The 24,059-nt window shown below is 37.5% G+C and overlaps 1 protein-coding gene across 1 annotated transcript; it reads left to right on the forward strand.

Moving 5' to 3' along the window:
- Positions 1-994: 994 nt before the first annotated feature.
- On the forward strand, positions 995-21,881 carry LOC120775280. Its single transcript, XM_040105379.1, has 5 exons — positions 995-1,084; positions 20,081-20,743; positions 20,810-21,070; positions 21,132-21,215; positions 21,275-21,881. The coding sequence occupies exons 2-5, from the start codon at positions 20,101-20,103 to the stop codon at positions 21,682-21,684; spliced, it is 1,398 nt and encodes a 465-aa protein (XP_039961313.1). The 5' UTR covers positions 995-1,084; positions 20,081-20,100; the 3' UTR covers positions 21,685-21,881.
- The last annotated feature ends 2,178 nt before the right edge of the window (positions 21,882-24,059 follow it).

Raw genomic sequence — 24,059 nt, forward strand, 5'->3', positions numbered from 1 at the left:
TGGAACATATTATGGTAAAAATGCGGCTAAGTGACACAAATTACGAGTCCATAAAACAATTCCGCACCGCCATGCATACATACATATACTTACGTATGGGTCTGTACGAACGAATCAACTCGTATGCGGACTGTGAGCGCGTGCATGTACTACGTGTTTGTTTTATCAATTAACGCAAAAATCATACATAAAGCCTGTACTGGGCGATGGAGAAATGTAAAAGCCGCCTCAAAGAATTTAGAATACTCGCGGTTTGTGTATTAGAATACTCGTGCCAGAGACGCGGTACGTCGAAGCCAAGTACGAAATATTGAATTAGATTAACGTTTGAAACGTGCGTATAAATTGACCGTTATCAGTGAATTAATTTTAAGATCGATGGAGCCGTCGATATGTGTACGTGTAGAGTATTGAGCAGAGCCGACCTTCGCATGCGCGCATTCACCACTCTCCATCACTACCCGGCTGTATGCGAAAAAATACCTGGTGCTGTTACTAATGTTGTTGTTGGCGAAGAGTGACGAAGTAGCCGGAGCAGCAAAGAAAGCGACACAAGCTTTATACAATACAATGTACTCGTGCCTTAAATATGCTTTATCTGGTCTCATTGGTGCCTCGTGGTGTGTTGTTGGCTCTGGCTCTTGGCGTCTGAGCAAAGTTTTTATTTAGTGCCGCTCTCTTGGCTTACTTACACCACACACTAGTAAGGCTTGAAAGAAATTCTTGCACCGGACATTGTTTATGCGCATTCGGCCACTATAGCTTGTGTGCGCTTGTGTGTGTATGCTTTTCATGTTGATGAGCGATCGTACAGCGCTAAGATGCCAGCGTGTTGAGTGTGTCTTGTGGTTGGGCTTGGTCAGTGGCGGCAGGCTTTGCGCTTCCCAATATCACAGTTTGATTGCATATTTTCGATTTAGTTGCGTTCAGCGTTCAATAGTGGCGTGTACAGCGTGTTCGTTGCGGCGAAAACAAAAATTCGGAAAGTGAAATTTACAAGGAAACTAATTCAGTTGAACTTTAATCCAATATTTGGCGAGTCGTTTTTTAACGATTTTCAAAAGTGTGCTTATATTATTTTGAAGTAAGTGCATAAGTGTAGGATATACCTAATACAACAGGCTTCGGTTGTATTCAGCTAAAGCAGGCGATTTTCGATTTGAATCAAGTAATTTAGTTTTAGAAATCATAAATTGTTGTGTTTTTATGAAAATTTTTTTGCAAAGAAAGTTACAAATTTTTGCGTAAACGTTTTCAAAAAAAAAGGAAAAATTAAAAAAAAAATTAAAATTAATTAATTAGATATTTAATTTTAAAAATTTATTAATTATTTTAAATTTTTATTAAAAATTATTTTAAATGAAAAAAAAATTAAAATTAATTAATTTTAAACTTTAATTAAAAATATATTTTTTTTAATTAAAATTTTTATTAAAAATTATTTTAAAATTTTTAAAAATTATTTTTAATTCTTTGTATTTCTTAAATTCTTCCAAATGTTAAACAAATTTCGAAAATTTCTTTAAATTATTATTTTTTATTAATTTCTGTCGCTTTTTTCGAATATTTTCTCGCAAAGTATTTGTATTTTCTTGCCTATCGCCTTTGTGCTGCCGCTGCTGGCAACTTGTTGCTGCAGTCATAGCTGATTAGTGCCTTATGCACAAGTTTGTCTCGACTCACCTACTTTCCGAGCTAATTTGCATACAGTTTTAAGAGTTGTTCACACAGTTCTTTGACATCTTTTATTTTGTGTTTTTTGTTTTTAATTGTTATTTATGTATTGTGTGCTGTGAAAGTGGAATGTAGTTTACATATCTACATATGTATTTCTAAGTTTTCGAATTTATGCAAGCATGTGGAGTTGCTACTGAACAATTTTTGAGAAAACCAATGCAATAACTGTTTTAAAATTTTGATTATATATTTATACATAATAAATGAATATATACACGATCAAAAAAAATTACCGAGTTACTTGCTTTTTCCCAAACAACTAAAAAAAATGCCTCTGCAATTGTGGTCTTCAGTATAGTTGAAAACAAAGAAATAAAAAACATTATACATCTCTAAGGTATTGTCTATAAAATGACCTGCGACGGTTGAAAAATTGTAGAATTTCACTAAAAAAATTGAATGATTTTAAGCACGACAAAATTATATTTTTTATACAGAGAAATATATACAAAATAAGCAGAAAAATCGGATCAATGTTTTACTTCGAGTTTCAACTCCAGTCAGTTTTAAAAAAGAGCTAAGTTTTTCTGAACATTTTCTGTATTAAAACAACTTTGAGTTGATCTACAGAGTCACCCAAATACAGCTACAAATATATTCGCTTAGCCCTAAATATTTAATATGTTGAGGTCAACCGGAAGCAGGTGGAGTTTATTTCCAGATTGTTTTAGTGCCTAAAGGAACGCAGACACTTTATTCTCAATAGGTGGTCATTTAAGTCTCAGGACATCATTTGTGGTGAAAGTATTGGTGAATTTGTTAACTGCTTATGTCAAGTGTCTGTAAATTAAAAATTGCTTCTACTTAGCTCTAGTATACACTACTATGAGCAAAAAATAGTAAGACTTTCTTCATAATTCTTACTTTATTATTCAAATTCTATGTCGTCGACATTAAAGTAATCCACCTTGACGCCAATACTCTTGGTCCAAAGTTTTTTCCAATCCTCGAAATTGTTGTTAAAGCCAATTTCCGGAACATCTTTCAATGCGCGTAACGAATAACGTTTAATGTCTTCAATTTACTCAAAACGGTTTCCCCGGAGCGGTCGTTTGAGTTTACTGAATAGCCAGAAGTCACACATAGCTAAATCAGGCGAATACGGTGGTTGCGGTACGATATTGGTTGAACATTTGGGGAAAAACTCACGACGAATCAATGCACTATGCGACGGTGCATTATGGTGGTGCAAAAACCAAGAGCTGTCGGCCCATAATTTCGACCTCTTTTTACTAATAGCTACGCACAAACGACACGTAACACTCACATAGTATTCCTTGTTGACAGTTTCTCCGGTCGGTAGTAATTCGGAGTGCACCACACCTCGATAAAAGAAGAGAACTGTCAGCATAACTTTGATTTTTGACCTGATTTAAGGAGGTTTTATCGGCTTCAGCTCACCTTTGCCACGATACTCGTATTCGGCCGATTGATCGTCTGCTTCCGGGTCGTAAGGATAGATCCAAGACTCATCGCCAGTAAATATACGTTTCATGACATACTGGTAGTCGGAAAGCTTTATTTTTTCTTAGGTCCAAACGATCTTCCGAAATGGTTTTCATTGATCCTTCCGATATTCCAACGATGCCAGTAAGATCTCGGACTGTTAATCGTCGATTCTCATGCACCAATTACTTTATTTTATAGTGTTGACCATCAGTTGAAGTTGATGGTCATCCTGGACGTGGTTCGTCGTCAAAGCGACCTCATCCCTCTTTGAATAATTTGTATCAAACAAAAACACTTGCTCGTGACAAACAATTATCACCGAAGGCCTTTTCTAACGTTCTGAATGCTTCGGCACCAGAAATTTGATTTCGCACACAAATTTTAATGGAACTTCTTTCTTGGATAATTTTGGAAAGCAAAACACTAATGATTATTTTGATGTGAGATTTGGCACAGATACCAACCTATATAATAAATATTTCGACAAATGAGTTCTCGCACGAAATTTATATTAAAAAGTCTTACTATTTTTTACCATAGTAGTACGTTGGGTTCCAGGGGTATTAAAATGAAATGCGTGACCCTTTAGAATCAACTAACAGTCGGGCTCTTTAACAGAAACTATTCTACAAGGCAACTTTTCAGGGACTTCGCTTTTTGATAAAGAACATGCCGCGATTGCAGATAAAGTATCTCAAATATTTTTTTTAGAGACGCCCCAATAGTTAATCACGCATATCTTGGGATTTTCATTTGGTCTCCAGCATCTTGTGGTGGTTAAATAACTCTACTTTATGTCAGCAAAATGTTTTTTTGAACCTTCAGCGAACTTGGTCAGGTTGTTAGACCTTAGTTCGATTGTTGACTTCCAGGGGATTGGCAGTCATTCACTTTGTACTTATTTCTTCTAAATAGTAATGCCACTCTTTACACTTTGAATTATACAATTTAAGTAATGTTCGAGTAATTCATAAATTATGTAATCATAATTATTTATGCAAATCCGTAAACTGAATTTTGATTTGGGTACTCCCACCACATTTATTTACAACTTTCGCTATCATTTTTCTACATATGCAAATACTTATGTGAGCCAAAATGTAAACGAGGACACATATACCTTGTAGGAATTGCGAGTTGAGAGTTCAGTGATATAGATTTTGCAGATATTGTTGCATATTAAATACTACATACATAAATATGTGAAATAACGTAACATCATCATAAGTTTACAGGTAGTAATCACTTGGTTCAAAGTCCGGACTTCAATGGGGATGCATATGAACCTCCCAACCAAGTTCTCGAATCCTCTGACGCTGTCCTCATAGAACACAATTCCTCTTCTTTTGATTTAAACTGGCCGCTTTACAACATATTATTGGGGGTATACATATTTCGATATAAAGTCTAGTAACAGAAAAACCACTTTTACTAATATACGACTTTAGCAATCGGCTTATCGCTCTGAAGGGTCTATTTCGTACCAAAAAACTTTCGCAGAATGTTTTGTACATGTTTGATTCAGTATCTCATGTCATAGATGGACCCCAACAAAGAGCAACAACACCATATTTTACAGTTTCTTTTTCGATAAAGGCGAAAAGTCAGTCCAGACGGCTATAAATGTGCATGGTGCTCATGAACACGCGCCATTCCGGTTTTGTCGATTACGATCCGATACTTTCAATTGTTGATAGCAGACGCCCGAAGAAAGAGTTTGACCGTAGGGCAATAGCTCATAGCAGATTGCCACCATACACATAACAAAACCTGCCTGACCTTCAATCTTAGCTTAGCTACCGTTTGCGTCGGTTCATCTATTTTCGCTTGTTGTTGTTCGAAGTGGCTTCGGAAATTGATCGATTTTCTTGCGATTTAGCAGTTACTCGAAGATTAGAAATTCAGTCTAAGTGTTTTTTTTTTGCGTTAACTCCTGTGACACCCAAACATCGAGCTTATTTTGGTATCGAGCCGTATCAAATGGTTCCAAACGGGTTTTTGTGCAATTTTTAGCTCCTGTGCAATCGAGCCAGTGCTTACAAGACTGTCGGACTCGATAATTTCCATTATTCTATCATTATTTTCCAAAATTGCACTTCTAGTGCATCGAGAATCTTTGACATTGAAAGTATCGGATCATAATCGACCAAACCGGAATGGCACGTGTTCATGTGCACCATGCACATTTTTAGCCGTCTGGATTGACTTTTCGCCTTTACCGAAAAGAAACTGTAAAATATGGTGTTGTTGCTCTTTGTTGGGGTCCATCTTTGACGTGAGATACTGAATCAAACATGTACAAAACATTCTGCGTAGGTTTTTTGGTACGAAATAGACCCTTCAGAGCGATAAGCCGCTTACTAAAGCCGTCCATTAGTAAAATAGTGGTTTTTCTATTACTAGACTTTGTATCTAAATATTTCTCCTACAATGTGATGTAAACAATTTGTATAACTATTTGAGCTTTCTACCCGCTGTGCTGGTGGGATGTTAGCTCACGAGATGTGCTTGCCACACTTGAAAGAAATTTCACTTCCCCACTTAAACGCTTATATAATCTACGCAAGCATTTCACTGCAAATATGTATGTGACGCTGTAATCATTTTGAATTTTTAGTTGCTTTGGTGTTGTTGGCATACAATTTATGCATTATCATAACGGAACTGTAATATTATTCATACTTGCTAAGCGTTCACACACACACACACACACACGCGGGCGCATGCTCAGCCATCCGCCTATACTCGCAGAGTGGCAGCAAAAAAAAACAACAAAATGTTGAAGAAGAAAGAAACTAGATGACGAAGAAACGTTGGTGTGCTGCCGAAACGCTAACAAATTACTTTTGCTCATTAAAAATTCACTTTCAAGGATGACAGCTTAGCTTGCACACACACATCCACATGCGCATACAAGGGCTTGTGCTCATATGTAAGTTTTGCGTGCACTTATGAATTATTGAAGCGGCTAGATAGCGTTGCAATAAGTGTGCGCCTGTGTTAGTATTGTGTGGCTGACGTTGTTAGGTAATAGCACAAAATTATATTTAAACCGTCAACAAGATTGGTTCGGTCATAAGCGACGGCAGCGGCATCCTCATTAGCATCACCGGCAGCGGCACCAACAGCGGCAAGTTTCAGTTTCAAACCCCGTGCAACGACCGGAAATGCGACTTTCATGTAAATGATGCTCACACACAGCACAGTAGTTTCTGTACGTGACTTCCCGCCTATTTTTGTTTGGCCGTTAACCCACCTATGTGTAAGCTGTCGAATTTAGCCAGGAATGTGTTTTAGCACTTCACAATTATAGTTATTGAGGTAATCACATATATTTGCAATTCGTAATTCGAAATAGAATGGTCGGGCTGGGTGGGAGGAGCGCACGGGAGTCTCTGCCTTGGCTAAAGGTGTGTAACTCGGCTACTGGTGCGTATCTCGGCTACTGAAAAGAACGTAATAAACAACGGAAGAAAGTTTCGTAGAAATGTTAGATTTTCCGTAGCGAGTTCATTTCGATAATTCTTTCTTCCGTTGAGTTTATTGTATGTTCGTATGTATCATCCAAAACCGAAAATCGAACCACGTATATAATTTGTCGATCTTCGCAACTTTGGTTCAGTGGGTATACTCGACTGCAGGAGCTCATGCATGCGTTAGTGACTGCTAACTTCTGATTATGAATCTTTCAAACTCTCAAATTGGTATTTCTGAAAACTTTACATGCACTAGCGTTGGCGGTCTTTCTTAAAACCTGGTTAATTGGAATTCGAAAAAGAGCGAAAATAACGCTGACAATATCAGGAATTTCTCAATTTCTAAGTTAGGGGTTTTCGATCTACTACTATCTACTGACACAGTAATGAAGGCTTTCTCGTAATTTAAAATGAGGAAGAATAACAAGAAACTTATAAAAATAGCGCGGTGCCACCGCTGTTTTGAGTAGTCCCTCAGTAGCCAATAAAGGACCTAAAAGCATATATCGGCTATAATAAAGCGTCTATTATAATCTTTAAGACGTTCGAGGACGGTATTGAACTTTTAGGATACCATATAAAATAAAAGCTTTCAACTGAAAAGCGAGGAGAGCAGCTATGTCAAATATTTAGGAGATCCGTCTATGTTTCATTCTATAAAGGGTGGGAGGCCCCTAACACTTGGTCACAGGGAGTTGGAGGTGTCTAAGAGGTCAAACTCCTTGGCCTCACATTAGACTCAACCTTGTGTTGGAGTAGGCATGTGAATTTAACACTATCCAAAGCCACCAAGGCACTCATGATATGCAGACGCCTAGCCGGCAGATCCTGGAGCTGCAAGTCAGGTATCATAAGATGCCTGTATAGCACGATCGTAAGGCCTATTGTCATTTTTGGACCGGTTGTTTGGGCATCTAAGGCAACGCAGTCTTCGACAGGCGTTTCACTATCGAATCTGCAAAGGCTTGCCTGCGTCTGCGTCTTCAAGTGCGATGCGCACTTGCCCAACTGCTGACAGATAATGTCGTTCTTCCAAATGAAGGCCCTAGCTGAAGACACACCACTGGCTCTTATTCCAAGGGGCGACGTTACGAAGTGGGTTAACTTTATAAAGAAGTTCAAGGCGGAATGTAACGATTCTACTTTCGACCCACTACCGAGTTGCAGCACTGTCGAGTGAACTGACCGCCCGCTCTGCTGTTGCGTCCAGTGGTCAGAACTGGGCCAGAGATAAAGAGATGTCCAACTCCTCTCTCACAGGAAGTGAGAGAACAATTGCTAAACGTCAAAACGTCCTAAACTTTGACAGTTGATCGAGTTCAGGATACTATAAAGATGTTACTCCGAATAGAAGAGAGAGTGGGGAGAAAATGGCATTACCAGGTAGCAGGAATGTGCCATGCCAAGTTGCTTTTAGGAGGGTACAACCTCTCAAGATTTAAGGAAATGATCAACCTCCTTGTCGCGCTCTATATAGGGCACTGCAAGCTCAGGAAGCACTTATCCAGCATGGGCAGTATCTATTGCGCAAACTGTGGGTTCTGCGACATGGAACAGGAAACACTAGAACACCAGATTCTGGATTGCCCAGCAATTTGCAGAAGCAGGCTCAAAGCCCTAAGTTCCATCTAGGTGATGTGATCCCTCCTCAGTCGCGCCCAGTAGGCTCCTGGAATTGTTCAGGTTGCTGCTATTAGTTTAAAATAGCTGCGGTTCTCCAGAGTAACTCAAGTACAACGTGACATAACGATATTTCTTTGAACATATGACTTTTCCGAAGCTTAGATGCTTAAGTATATCATGGTTATCACCATAGCCATGAGACACAAAATAGTAGGATGAAATCTAAATTTACAGAAAAGGTGTATTTCATAACAGTTGTTGCTCTTCGCATTTGTAAAGACCGAATAGTTTTTCGTTTAAACGGTTGGCATTGCTTGAGGACTTAGTAATTTATTTTGGATTTTTTTCTTGGCTAAAAAATATAGCTAGCAAAAATTTTGTGAAAGTAAAATTACAACACAATAAATGTTTATGAGAAGAGAAGAAATAAACAAAAACCGCATAAGTTTGATTAAAAAAATATTCGCGCATATTTTTAGTTAGTCATCGGAGGATGTGAAACACTTTCTATTTTATTAACAGATTTATACAATTTCTATATATGAATGACAATTTTGGACAATCAATAGATAGTTTATAAAAATATATCAAGCAATATTTATTGATTTTAGGCATGGAGGCGGCACATAAATAGAATCACGTCAATTATTTCATTAATTTATTTGTATTATTTGTTATATAAATTATACTACTTACTTCCACCATAACCTTTTTATAAGAGGTGTGCCTTTGGTTCATAGACATAGTAGACTTTCTTTTATTTATTTCCTCTATTTGCTAACAAGCGCAAATTAATGAATCAATATGTGACAATGGAGGCGAAAAATGTGTGAGGAAATAAATCAGCAACGGAAAAAAATCACGTGTACGTCTGTATGTGTAAATACCAGCCATATTTGCCGGTTGTGTAAAGAAGAAATGCAAACAAACTTCTACTTTCATTGAAAAAATTCTCAGTGTGCGCGTATCAAAGAAATGCGACCTAATTTTTTTGTGTGTCCAAATGAAAAAGCAACCAAAGAAAGAAATTTGCGCCTTAAATATGTGAGGTAAATGGTAATAGGTAAAGCAAAAAGTAATACATATGTATATATCATATGTACTTTTTATTGGAAAAACGTTAAAGCGATATTTATAAATTTGCAATAAATCTATAAGAAATAAGTAAGAAAGGGCCAAGTTCGGGTGCAACCGAACATTTTATACTCTTACAACTTGCAAGAATACAAAAGCCAGCCGTCGCGCGAACGACGCAATACACTCAAATATTATTTCTTGTTGACAGTATGGCCGGGTCGGAAGAAATTCAGAGTGCACCATACCTCGATAATCGAAAAAAACTGTCAGCATACTCGTAACCTTAATTTTTGACGAGTTTTTTCAGCTTCGGCTCATCTTAGCCACGATATTCGGCCGATTGATCGTCTGTTTCCGTGTCGTAAGCATTTATTATGATCCAAGACTCATCGCCAGTAATACTACGTTTCATGACATGCTGTTAGTTGGAAAGCATTGCTTCACAAAAATTTAGTGATTTTGGAACCATTGTGCTTTCCCTTTTGTTAGGTCAAAATTATCATTCGAAATGGTTTTCACTGATCTTTTCGATATTGCAGCGATGCCAGTAAGATCTCTGACTGTTAATCGTTGTTCTTAAACACCAATTCCTTTTTTTATTGATGTGTTGATCATCAGTTGATGAAATCTAGTATTACAGACATACCATTTGAAGAGTTTTCGCCATGGAGGCTGATTTTTCCAACTGTTGTTCCAAAAATAACCTCTTTGCCCATTTTTGTTCCGTCCATCACATTTCTTGGACGGTAATGTTGTCAGCCTTTACTTTTACGAGGACATCAACCATCTGGGCATCGGTACCTTCCCAATTTAGTGACCGGACATTCCAGTTGCATGCTCTTAAATTATAGTTCTTATTACGTTTGGTGTTGTCGTAATCGAAAGCGGGAGTTTTCATACAAGGCTGTTCTTCTTTTTCATTGCGAGTGGTTTCTACCTGTGGGGTTCGAAGCCTAGCGCACAACCTCGGTAGGCGAGTGGTATAAAGTTTTATACATATTTATACAGCAAGCCGATTGTTTCAAGACCGGCGCGTGCTTTCAGCCGTACCTTTGGTGAACAGACGTTGCAATTCGACTTCAACGAAGCCTTAAACCAAATACGAGTATGTAGGAGTAGCTCCGTTGAAGCTTCCTCTCTTTCAGCCGTGACGCCAGGCTCCACACTGGTTGGCTACCCAGAAGCGTGGCTATACTCTATAACACTTCAAATTGCGAGAGTATAAATCGTTTGTTAACATCCGAATTGAGAAATTATAAAAAACTTGTCGTGTCACTAATTTTGCTATATAATTTTAAGAAAATATTATTGAAAATATAAAAATAATATTTCTTTTATTTTTTACAAACATTTTTTATGCACCCAGAGATTATTTATTTTTACGAAGACTTGCTCTTGTAAGATGAACAATGTAAACACTGATATAACTTATTTTAATGAAATTACAAATATTCTTTCACAACTTTACACAGCACTACTTTCTACCTCATCTGCTTAAGTCCTTCGTAACAATATAATTTCTCCACAAAAACACCTAATTTAGCTTACTTATCCATAATTTAACTGAACCGGTAAGAGAAAATTGGTATTCTGTCTGTTATAGGCATCAGTTATGTACATGCATGTATTACCAGAATCATTAGAAATCGATAACAATCAGGAAACAAAAAGCAGCCTGTACATATGTATATGATATGTGCGTCGTCGTTGTATAAACTTGGAGAGTCAAGAGTGGGTCAGTTAGCCGCAACTCGCATGGTCAGCAAGTGTGTTCGATTGTACAAATAAGTTTGTGCATTTAATTGGGTCAATCGCAGCCCATTTGTGGTATCGATAAAAATTAAGTATGTACATACAAGCAATCAAATAAGGAATTAAGAAGTGATAGCAAGAAATGCGGATGAGTTCTAGTGCGACTGCGAGCTGGTTGAACTAAATATACATACATATGTAAGTACAAGTATATGAGGATTTGCTGAGATTTTTCAGAGTAAAAGTTGTATAAGCGTAAATGTATATGATTTCAACCATATCCGCCTATCTACGCAAACTAGTGCCTAAGTTTTTGAGATATCTATGAGAAAATTTGCAAACGTTCTTTTCTCTTCAAGGAGATGCTCATTTGTCGGAATCACCAATATTGAATCAGTGTAGGATATAGCATTAATTTGGAAAGATGAAGAGAGATCCATTTCGAGGTTCCCTACTATATTAAAGAAAAAACGCATAAACTTCAAATTTAATGTGAAATGTTTATTATAATTCGAAAGAACCATATTAGAATTTAATTTTTCAAGATTATCTCTTTCAAATATTGGCCGCGACGGCTACGTCTTAGCTGGTCTATCCGTTGAGTACAATTTTCGATGACTTGTTCGAGCATTTCGACTGGTAATTGGCGAATAAACACGCGTGACGTTTTGCTCCAAGGCCTAATCCAAGCATGATTGACCGCATAGACTTTACACTTTACATATTCCCACAAGAAGAAGTCTAACGGTGTGATACCACACGTTCTTGCTGGCCAAACGACTGGCCAGAAACGTGAAATTATCTACTCAGCGAAGTGTTCTCTCAATAAATCCTTTGATTGATGGGATGTGTGGGAAGTGACGCCGTCTGTTGAAACTAAATGTCGCCGAGATCACGAGCTTCAATTTCAGGTATCAAATTGTCGGTTATCATGGTGAGATAATGGTCGCCATTGACAATTACATTCTCACTGGCATCATTTTTGAAGAATTATAGACCGATGATTCCACCGGCACACAAGCCACTCCAAGCCGTTGTTTTTTTCTGGATGAAATGGCAGCTGTTGAATCTCTTCAGGTTGCTTTTCGCCTCAAATGTAATTTTGTAATGTAATGGTAATTTTGTTTTTCTTTGAGCCAGAAATGGGCATCATCTCTAAACAAAATTTGGTTCGAAAACCTCGGATCTTTTTCGAACTTTTTAGGAGCCCATAGAGCGAAGCGATGTCATTTGGGAATGTCGAACGGCTTCAGTTCTTGCACAAGTTGTATTTTGTACACTTTCAATTTATAATCTTTGTCATAAAATGCGCGAAGTCGTTCCATACGTCAGTCCGAGTTGCTGCGAATGGTGCCGGATCGACTTTCCACGGTCTTCGTGAACACTCTCAGCTACTGCTGCTATATTTTCTCAATGGTCTATTCTATCGAAAATTATTGAATAATAAATGCTGGGTCTCAAGATGGGTAATGGTGTTGCAAATAGTACGCTCAGTAGGTCTATAGGCCGATTATGTTGACCATAAGTTGAGCTAAACGCGCGAAACACATTCTTTGCAGAACGGGAATTTTCGTAATAAAGTTGAACGATTTGAAAACGATGTTCAGATGTAAGTCTTTCCATGATGAAATGCGAAATATAACTGAACAAAAATAAAATGACATCTTAACACGACTCACGCGAGATCTGTTAAAAAGAGGCTATTGAAAATTACCTGTACTTGGATAACCCATTATGTGCACGAAATTGGGCATGGGTTATTTCCCAAAAATAATGTCGCGGTATCCAAAAATTCTTTAGATCGCACGACTATTTCATATAGCTGCCATACAAAAAGAAATATCGAGATAAAAATCCTCTAAGAAGATCTTTATCTCTGTAAAGTTACCTTAATTCGTTTTGAATGTTGTATTGTATATCAAACGACGTGCCTACAAAGAAGTGGAAATATGTAGTTGTTATTAGAAATTTACCTGTGAAGGGTTTCTGTTGTTGTTCTTGTTGTGGCAAAGTTCTGACGAGTTGACAGTCCTTGGCCGGATAAATAATCCGGGTCCGTTTCGGTTATACCACGTTCTGTAAAGAATGTGTTTCGACCCGACTATTGTGGAAACTGTTGTGAAGGGTATATGCTTCGGTGGAGTCGAAGTTAACATTTTTTCTTGTTTTTATATTTACCTTATTTAATACGCCTAAAGGTATTTCACAAAAATATATACATATATATTTTTTTTACTTTAGTAAGCAAATTCTATGTAACTGCCATAAAAATTGTTTTATGGAGGCTATATAATGTTATTAGCCAAGCTAATAAATTAAATTGACGCACTTGTAACGTTTATTGGGGCTTACCACAAACACTCATCATGTTAATGTTATTGTTATTGTTGTTGCTGTCATTATAATTATTATTCTACTGTTACAGCAGCCACTTTCGGTGAGTGACCATAATAGTTTTGAACTGGTTCTGCCATAAAAAAAGCGATGACTTACACACACATACGCATCCACGTCTCTACTTTATCTAGTTCTTTGGCCAGTGCCGCGAGAATGCCAGCATTGGCGCTTCTGGTTACGGAATTGTGGATTGCTGCACTTGTTTCGTGCGCATAGTTGTTGTTGTCAGCTTTTTGCCTTGGCGCTTCGGCGAGTATTGTATTTATTATGTGTATGGGGAGCTGTCATTTGTTTTTGTTGTTGCTCCGATTTAATTTGGGCATCGCCGCACACTTTCTATCCGTTATTAATAATAACAATAATAAACATTAACAACAAGCAGCACAAATAACACGGCAGCGCCGAAGTGGCAACAAGAGAATGATAATAACACATACATATTTATACACATATATGTATGTACACATATGTATGTCCATGTGTATAAGCAGTTAACTGTAGTTATAAAATTTCACCGCTTCTTTGGACACTTCCGTCCCACACTAGCATACAACACAAATTAAGCCGGCTTATGCATGTATGTACATATGTATGTGTGTGGCTGAAAAAAACACTTGTCGGAATGTGTGTAGGTATGTGTGTCGCGTAGTAGCTTTGGCTACCTTTCACACACATATCTATGTACATATGTAGTATGTAGCTTAAGCTGTGTGGCCTTCTCGTCGCTTCTACTTCGTCTGCCCGCCACCAATGCTCACTAGTGTCTCTTCTTCTTCTTTTTTAACTTCTTCAAATGTGCCTTTGTTGATTTAAATTACTTCTTAATAATTCGTGCTTACTTACAAGTAATTTGGTTTTTTTGCCCGCAGCTTCGTTTTCGTTTCGTCTGTCAACGCATTGTTGAAAAAGTTAATTCGTTTGCGCATGCGCGCGCAACCTCGCAGCATCACTTCAATATTCATGCGTGTATACTTTCACATACAAATATTACATATACATACATACCTAAATTCGTTTTTATTTGTCATTCACGCAAATATTTGTTTAATTTCACTCTCGTTTCTTTCTGGTATTTTATTATTGTGTATTTTCGCCACCACTGTTGTGACTAATGATTAAATAAAGGTCGAGTTTTTTCCATCTTAAAATTAGACAAAGCAACGGTGGCGTAAAAGCGCGTATTTACTATTTTTGACATATTTTGGTATTTATTAAGAGGTGACATGGGCATTTTTTCAAAAATTTTTTCTTACATAAAAAATAAAATATTTTATAATAATTTTTTATTGTTATAAACATATGTACACTATTAAATTTTTGGAAACATTATTTTAAACTCTGCCATTGCTATGCCATTTCCGGTGATCCCTCGCAAAAAAGATGCGCCCGCGTTGGCAGGATAATTCTTTACAGGATCATCTAAAGTGAAAAAATACGTGTTTTAGTTAAAACCTTAACTTGGAATTTTTAGGAAAAAATTGGATTTTTGGCAGACATTTTGACAAACAAATGAAAATTTCAGTGAAAATTTCTCGAAATATTTTTTTTTCAAATAGTTGCAATCGTTCAAATCTTTAAGAGTTGTATTTCAAACTCTTGTGTAAAATTTCGTAAAGATCGGTTCAGTAGTTCTCTAGAAATTTTGCCAACCGATTTCAAAAACACAGTTTCGAGAAAAACGCGTTTGAAGATGGCGCACTTAGCCTAGCTAATCTCGAGTACACAAGTTCTCAGGGCTGTATCTCTAACTCTATTACTCGAATCAGCTTGAAAATTTAGGAGGTGTTGTAGAATGAATGAGACAATAAAAAAGTTAATTTTTTGAAACCCGCAAACTCATGTAGCCCCTTAACTTATATTAAAAATTTAAGTATATGCAAATAATATTTATATATAATAATTTCTTTTTAATTAACATGTGTTTTGTTTCACAGTTTTAACGGTAATTTTTTATATTCTTATAATCTCTCATTTTTCATATTCACGCTTTTATTTATATAAGTTTCATTTTGCTTGCTATACAAATTCTCATTTAAAAACTTGCATATTTACTTACTTACTTTGTAAATATGTAAAACGTAATTTTTCCTTGTAGTTGTTGTTAAGGTGAAATTTTAATGTTTTTATAAAGTTGATTAGTTGACCACGTTTGTTTGTAGTTTCATTTCCATTGTTATTGTTGTTGTTTTTATGTCAGCTCGTCGTACGTGTAGCGTCACTTTGGCACCACAAATGACTTTTGCTTTTTCTGTTTTCTTTTTGGCAAGCATTTGTTATAAGTTGTTGTTATAGTTGTATATTTGAATGCGCAAAAAAATTAACTAATTAATAGCAAAAAAATGTAAAACAGTTTACCGTTTTTTAGTACTTAAGTGTCTGTTATGTAAATTTCGTGTTTAAACTTAAAGCATAGAAGTCAAGCAGTGACTTTCGCTGAAGCTTTTAAATTTTAGCGAATATCAAAAAAATAGAAATTTATATAATGTTGTTGTTTACATAACAGTTGTTTGTAGACTCGAGGGAAAATATGATAATTTGCAAATATTTATATAAACAGAGCTTTGACATTCAAAATAATAAAGCTTTCTACTCAAGGGGATATTCTAGATTAGAGTTCTGAATTTCGAACATTTCTTTGTAATTCACAATTGTTATTTTCATTATTCTTTTTTTTTATAATTTTTTTATTCATATTAGATTAAGAGAATACACAATATAAATATAAAAAATATGGAAAAAAAGGCAGCATTCTGAGCGTCCAGATTTCTACACTTGTGGCCATTTAAAAAATACAGCATTGAAGGATTTTAAATTTGCTTCTTCTTCTTCTTAATTCGCGTAGACACCGCTTACACGATTATAGCCGAGTTAACAACAGCGCGCCAGTCGTTTCTTCTTTTCGCTACGTGGCGCCAATTGGATATTCCAAGCGAAGCCAGGTCCTTCTCCACTTGGTTTTTCCAACGGAGTGGAGTGGTTGGGTAAATACCGGTTGTTCAATAAGTTTTGTCGTTTGATAAGAAAAACACAATTTGATGATTCAAAATACACCTTATTAATCAGTATAATCTCCCTAAACATTAATACATCTCGTCGTACCAACGAACCTCCAATGTGTGGATCCCATGCCTGAAGTGAGAATCCGGAAGGTCTGCAAAATACGCTTCAACAGCCGTCGCTGAAGGCCAAATCTGTTGAATACGGTGGATGCCCTAACAAATCCAACTTTAATTCATGGATTTTAGCCCTTGTAAAAAAGCTCTTGTGACGCGGTACATTGTCCTGATGAAAAATTTTTTTTCTTCTGCAAACCGGGTCTTTCTTCACGAATTTTTTCCTTCAACTGGTCCAAAAGGTTGCAATAATCAGGGGTATTGTGGAATCCAAGACAGAATTGCAAATTCAGTTTTCAATGGTATCACAGAATCTGATTGGATTTTCGTCTTTTCGAACATACGCAAAACCAATATTCGAATCAGCAGTTTACTAATGTGACAAAACATGCAAATAAATACATTTGGAAGCAATCCTATTAAAGTTTTTAATGAGTTCCGAATTAAAGAAAGATTTTAAGAGACAACATTTATCGAATGAATATAGACGCGTTTTGATGTTAAGTTACGTTTAATACGTTTTGTAAATCTTCTTTAAGGGGGGTATTTTTTTTTTGCTTAAATCTCTTTAAAAATTATCTAAGAATATGCCCTCAATGTTAGAAATGGGAATTTGAAATATTGTCGAAGCTAGAAGGGAAATAGTGACCGAGCACTGGTAGATATGTATGTGTATACATATATGAGCGCTTGGGCAGAAAGCGAAAACTTTGACGGGCGATTTCTCGGTTTCCATTCTTACGATTACTCTTGATTGGCGGACAGGATGGAAAAAATTAAACGTATGGAATTGTTGTATTATCTTTGGCATTAAATTATCTTCTATTTAAACAAAAAAAGCTAGGAAAAGTTAAGTTTGAACATATATATGTAAAAATTTTTTGGTCAAAAACCACTTGTTTCTTCAAATTTTAAAATTTTTTAGAATTTTACACTTAGTTTTTGAAATTTTCCTAATTTAACTTGAACAAAGTTATTAACAAATATGTATCTCTTTGAATTTTTTGTTTCCGATAGAAATTGCGACCTGCAAACTGCCCGCCGTCTGACAAATGCACATGCGAGATGCATTGGACAATTTCTTCCCTAAGGCAGAATATCAAAAAATTCGTATCCAAAAAATTTTCGGATGATGTTTAAATATGTGTGACTTGGTCTACGAAAAGGGAGCTAACGTGCGAAAACTAGTTTTCTGGGAAAAGCTGTTAAAAATAATCGTCAGTTTCTCGTTATCTCATTAATTGTTCTCATTTTTTTTGACACCTAAGCCCCCTTTCCGTAGACCAGGTCACATATAACTAGATACAAACCCTAGAAATTTCGCTTTAATCAATTATTTCTTTTCCTCCCAAAAAAATCGATTTTTTAAGCCTCTAAAGCGGGCTCCTCCTTAAATATCCGCATTTTTTTTCAAAACTTAATAATTAAGACATTTCGAGTTTTATTCTTATGTTTTCTCCTATAGAAATAAAGATAAATTAATTTGTAACAATAAAATAACATGAAGTTATGAAACTTACATTTCAAATCTGTGTGCGAATATCTTCTTGCTTTGTTTCTGACAGCAAAACCGATAAAATTGGTTTCCGTGACACCCAAAACCAATACAAATTCTGTTTCGAATATCAAACCAATAATGTCTGAATTCATGACACCTACTGCTTTTTTTTTTGATCGGTTTCAATTTTGATTCCGACAACTATCAGATTCCACAACACCCCTGAATATTCAGAATTAATTGTTTTACCAGTTTGCAAGTAATCCACAAACAAAATTCCTCTCGCATCCCAAAATACAGATGCTATAACCTTCTTGGCCGATTTCCGGACACGAACTCGTTCGAAGCCGAACAACTAGGTTCACACCACTATTTAGTCTCTTGTTTTGATCATGGTGATAGGCCCAAGTCTCATCCATACCTTCACTTTATCCTTTCTAAAACGCTGCAAATGTTGCTGAAAAAGTAGCATTCGAATGTGGGTTTGTTCCATTGTTAGCAAACCAGACACGCATTGTGCACACAGCTTTCTAAAACCCAAAATTTCACTTAAAATATGGCTCACACTGCCTCAAGAGATGTGTAGAGCCTCTACTAAACCTCTCTCAGTCAATCGATGATCTTCCAAAACCATATCGTTTATTTTGGTTATGATTTCTGTTGCTGATGCGCTTTTTTGGTTAGTAGCAATGCCCGTTCTTATCGAACGACAAAACTTATTGAACAACCTGGTATGTTGATACTTCGTGAGGCTACGAATAATCCCACTAGGACAGCTAAAGACGCGTGTCCGTTGTGATGCCCAGAACACCTATGTATATCGGCAAAAAGCATAGAGCCTGACACAAATTTATTGAGGTGGCTCATATCAATTCGAGCCGATAAGTTTGTAGAAAGTATGAAAACCATGGTTCCATCTCGTCTTCCTCATTGCAACTTTGACAAATTGCGTCCTTAAAAATCTTTAGCCTCATCGCGTGAGCGCCAACGAGACAGAGTCCAGTTAGGACATTTATCCCAAGGAGCCAATAAAGTGAGGGATTTTAGTCCTGGTGGTAACACAATGTGCTTCCTAAAAGCCTAGGTGCGTCGTGAGACGGCCATTCTACCTACCTACCCACCTAGAACAACTATCCTTGTGGTGATGTGACCCTTGCTAAGCGCCTGGAGTTAAATGGATCTTTTCCGTCCCACACTGGAGCCAGAAGGCTTTTGTAACCCTACAAGCGCTGGTTGTTGACCAACGCTTGCTAAGCTCCCGTGAGATCTTAAGATCCAGTGCCCGAATACATGAAGACAAGGGAACCCTGCTCTTTCCTAACCTGATGGAATCTGGGTCCTTAGATCCAGTGCACGAATGCACGAAGACAAAGGAACCCTGCTCGTTCATAACTTGGTAGAATTTGGGTAAGGGTTGCTTATTTTGCCAGATCATCGGCTTTACCATTTCCGACCATTTCGGCTGTCATCAGACTTCTGGACAAATTTAATATGAAAGTGACTTGATGCTACCCCTACTACTAGTGGGGTCATGCACTCCTTGATTAGCTTTGAGCACACTATCAGCGAGCTCAATGCTTGTATATTAGTTCTGCTAACGGAGTGGATGCACACCTACTATCTAAAAGAAGTCGCACATTGTCAAGGTACATCTGCTACTACCTCGATGGATGTCCTTTCTGCTTGAACGATACTTCATTGGTCCGACAGTGTGGCCGTCGTTTAATCAAAACTAAAATTGGTTATCATATAATTTCGTTGAATATTTTTTAAGTATTATAAGTAAGGAATCGGCTTTTGTTAGTTCAAATGAGAGATATCTGAAAACAAACACAACATAGTTTTGGAAAATATTTTCAATTTATCAAAATAAGAAATGAAAAAGCGAATAATAATTGACCCCGAACAATAAAAAGTATCTACGCTTATTACTAACCGAATTCTCTTTCTCTTTACAGTTTTCAATCCTTAATTCAGTATGCGTTATCAAGATATTGTGATCGGCATTGTCGTCGCATGCCTAATGTACTTCATTTGCGTAGATGCTAAAACAGTGTTTCGACGCGCAGACAAAATTTCCTCTCCCTTCCAACGTCTGAATTTGCCACCTGAAGAAATCGATCCGAATGTAGCGCCACTCGAACCACAACACATTGAGTCACTCAATTCGGATGATATTTCAGGGCCAGGCACCGATGAATCCACCCAATTCGCCGATGAAGTAGCCGATCAGGCCGACGAAGCAGCAGCAGCTGCTGCTGAAGCAGCGAATGAAGTTGCTAACGAAGCGACAAATGAGATAGTCGATGTGGTAACCATTGCACCCGCAGTTGCTACACCGGCCGTAGCAGCAGTGGCCGCACCAGCCGCAGCATCGAGCAGTTCCGCTTCCACCGCAGCAGTAACCGAAGCAACCACTGTACAGAACACGGATGATCCCAGTCCAATCAGCAAATACTGTAAATGTACCGACGATCATTGTGATTGTTGCCGGCAATTCAATTTACCATTGATACCAGTACGTGGGCCAGGTTGTGCTAAAATCACATATTTAGGCAATGAACGTATGTCGGTGGCAATCAAATATGGTGATATTACATTGGCGACTCGTACAATTTCAGGTGATTGAGGAGAGAAAGACAAACTTTAGTGTGCAAGTATTTATTTTATGCATTTTTTTCTCACAGGTAAGCGCGCTAAGCCCATCTGCGTAGGCTTACCTGGTGGCTACTCTAAATTCTGTGGACGTGTTTATGGTCTATCCAGAGCTAAGAATGACTTCAAGGCTTGCTTGGGTTTCGAACTGCGCGCTGAAGACGAAGTAGAGGCAGCTTTGCGTGTTTCCTGCTTTAAATTTGGTCCCGAAGGCTTGAGAGTTGCTGAAGCTGAACCCTTGCCCACTGAGGTGAACAAGGAAGAAGATGATGATGACATTTTTGGCTTTGGAGGTGGGGTATTTTATAAATGCTGATTGGAAATATTTTTTTTATAATATTGTTTCACATTCAGCTGGTGGCGATGATGATGACGATGACGATTACGATGATGAAGCTGATGAGGCTGATGAGGAAGACGACGAAACCGATGAAGATGGTAATAATAAAATGACATTTTATACTTGTTATAGCAAGTTTACACTACTTTGATTGTAGATGATGCCGAGGAGAATGATGATGATGACACAGAGGCGCCTGCCGATGCAGATTATGGCGGTTTCAGCTTAGCCGGTTTACTTGATGAGTTGGACGATGATGATGAAGAGAAGCCCGCCGCGGCTGCAACACCAGCTGTAGCCGTTGCACCCGCCACCCGCATCGCCGAGCGTAAAGACGATGCGCAAGGTAAAGAAGACAACGATGCCGAAGCGGCGGAAGGCCATGTCGAATCTATGGCTGAGGAGGCCGATGTGACGCCCGCACCCGCGGCCGCAGATGGTACCACTGTGAAATCGAAGAAAAAGTCGAAAAAGGAGCGCAAACAAAAGAAGAAGAAGGCCGCATCGACGGGTGAAAACGATTTTGCCATTGAAATTTTGAATGGAATACTGGATTTTTTCAACTGAGCCTGCAAACCGGACTTGCAGGCATGTATGGAAATAGTGTAAATACGATTTATTGAAGCGAACTCATCATCACTGTCGCTATAATTTAAAACAAAGTTAGGTTAGGTGAAAAATAATTATTTATTTAATTTATTGTATGTTAAAGACATAACTATGTATTTAGTAAGTAATACGATGTATGTAAGTGAAAATTTTGAAAATTTACCGAACAAATAAAACGCGAATAATTGTAATTGAAAGCTTTGCGATTGACTTTTTCAGATGTAGGAATTCAATATTTTATAACTTGCTTCTTCCGTAGCGAGAGTGACACGAAGACCGTGGAGAGTCGATTCGGCGCCGTTCGCAGCAACTCGGACTGACGTATGGAACGACCTGGCGCATTTAACGTCGAGATCTTAAATTAAAAGCGTACAAAATACAGCTTGTGCAATAACTGAAGTCACACGACCTTCCCAAACGATATCGTTGCGCTCTATGGGCTCTTGACAAGCTCCAGGAAGATTCGACGTTTCGAGCCAAATTTTGTTCAGCGATGAAGAAATTCAGTTTCATCCAGAAAAAATCAGGGTTTGGTGTAGTTTATGGCTCGGTGGAATCATTATTTCTTCAGAACTTATGCCGGTGAGAACGTAGACGTCAACGGCGACTATTATCGCGCCATGATAACCTACTATTTGATGTCTGAAATTGGAGCTCCTGATCTCATTGATATTTGGTTTCAAGAGGACGATGCCACTTCTTACACATGGGTTGGTTGGCCACCAGGATCGTGTGATTTCACGCGGTTAGACTTTTTCTTCTTGTGAAAATATTTAAGTCTAAAGTCTAAGCGGATAATTCCGCTTCGATTTAGGTTTTCGAGCAAAATATCACGCGTGTCATTTGACAGTTACCAGTCGAAATGCTCGAACGAGTCATTGAAAATTGGACTCAATAGGTCTATTTATCTGAGACGTCGCCGCGGCCAAAATTTGAAAGAGATAATCTTAAATTTGAAGTTTCTGCGTTTTTATACTAAAAGAGTCAGATATAGGGTTATATATACCAAAGTGATCAAGGTGACGAGTAGAGTTGAAATCCGGATGTCTGTCTGTCCGTCCGTCCGTCCGTGCAAGCTGTAACTTGAGTAAAGATTGAGATATCATGATGAAACTTGGTACACGTATTTCTTGGCTCCATAAGAAGGTTAAGTTCGAAGATGGGCAAAATCGGCCTACTGCCACGCCCACAAAATGGCGGAAACCGAAAACCTATAAAGTGTCATAACTAAGCCATAAATAAAGATATTAAAGTGAAATTTGGCACAAAGGATTGCATTAGGGAGGGGCACATTTGGACGTAATTTGTTTGGAAAAGTGGGCGTGGCCCCGTTACCTACTAAGTTTTTTGTACATATCTCGGAAACTACTACAGCTATGTCAACCAAACTCTATCGAGCCGTTTCCTTCAGGCATTTCTATATACAGTTCAAAAATGGAAGAAATCGGATAATAACCACTAAAAGTTCGTTAACCGACTAACAAAAAACGTCAGAAACATTAAATTTTACGGAAGGAATGGCAGAAGGAAGCTGCACCCAGGCTTTTTTAAAAATTGAAAATGGGCGTGGCGTCGCCCACTTATGGACCAATTCGGTATATAATATTTTTTTAACACCCTGATGACATGTCGGTTCGCAACCACGCCTTCTTCCAATATAACGCTATTTTGCATTCCACCCGATGCCTTCTCTGTATAATATATACATTAGGAACCAATGATGATAGCGGAATAAGACTTTCACAAATACGGTGTTTGAAAAATATGTAAATGACGTATAATGAAATCTCGATTATCACTTTATCATGCGAGAGTATAAAATGTTCGGTTACACCCGAACTTAGGCCTTCCTTACTTGTTTTCTTTAAAAAAGTAGAGATCCTCGAAATGGATCATCCTATATATAGACGGCCTGTTACATACATGACTTACCTCATGCGACCATATTTCACATTTCGTAGGTTCATCGGCTCTCGCTCTTTGCTTGGTTCGAGTTTATTGCTTTCTCTGGAAATTTCACTGTTATTGTTAAAGTTTAAGTGTTTAAGGGGCTGTTACATTTAAAAATTAAATATTTATACTGCGCTGGCCGTTAATTCCCATCAAATAATTAAATCCAAACTTTTAACTTCTTTAAATTCTGCGTAATTTCAGTCATAAAATTCAGCGGAAGTCTCTGTTCACAAGGTCACATCGCATAAAGAACGTATTTTATATGGTAAATGGTAAAATTAAATATTTTCCATTAATTTTAATTACTTTGCTTTTCACATGTAAATTGTCATGCACAAAGTTAATTCGTCAGTCACTTCAAAAATCAGAAAGCTGTGTTT

This window comes from Bactrocera tryoni, chromosome 4 (genome assembly GCF_016617805.1).
Source record: "Bactrocera tryoni isolate S06 chromosome 4, CSIRO_BtryS06_freeze2, whole genome shotgun sequence".
NCBI classification, from domain to species: Eukaryota; Metazoa; Arthropoda; class Insecta; order Diptera; family Tephritidae; genus Bactrocera; species Bactrocera tryoni.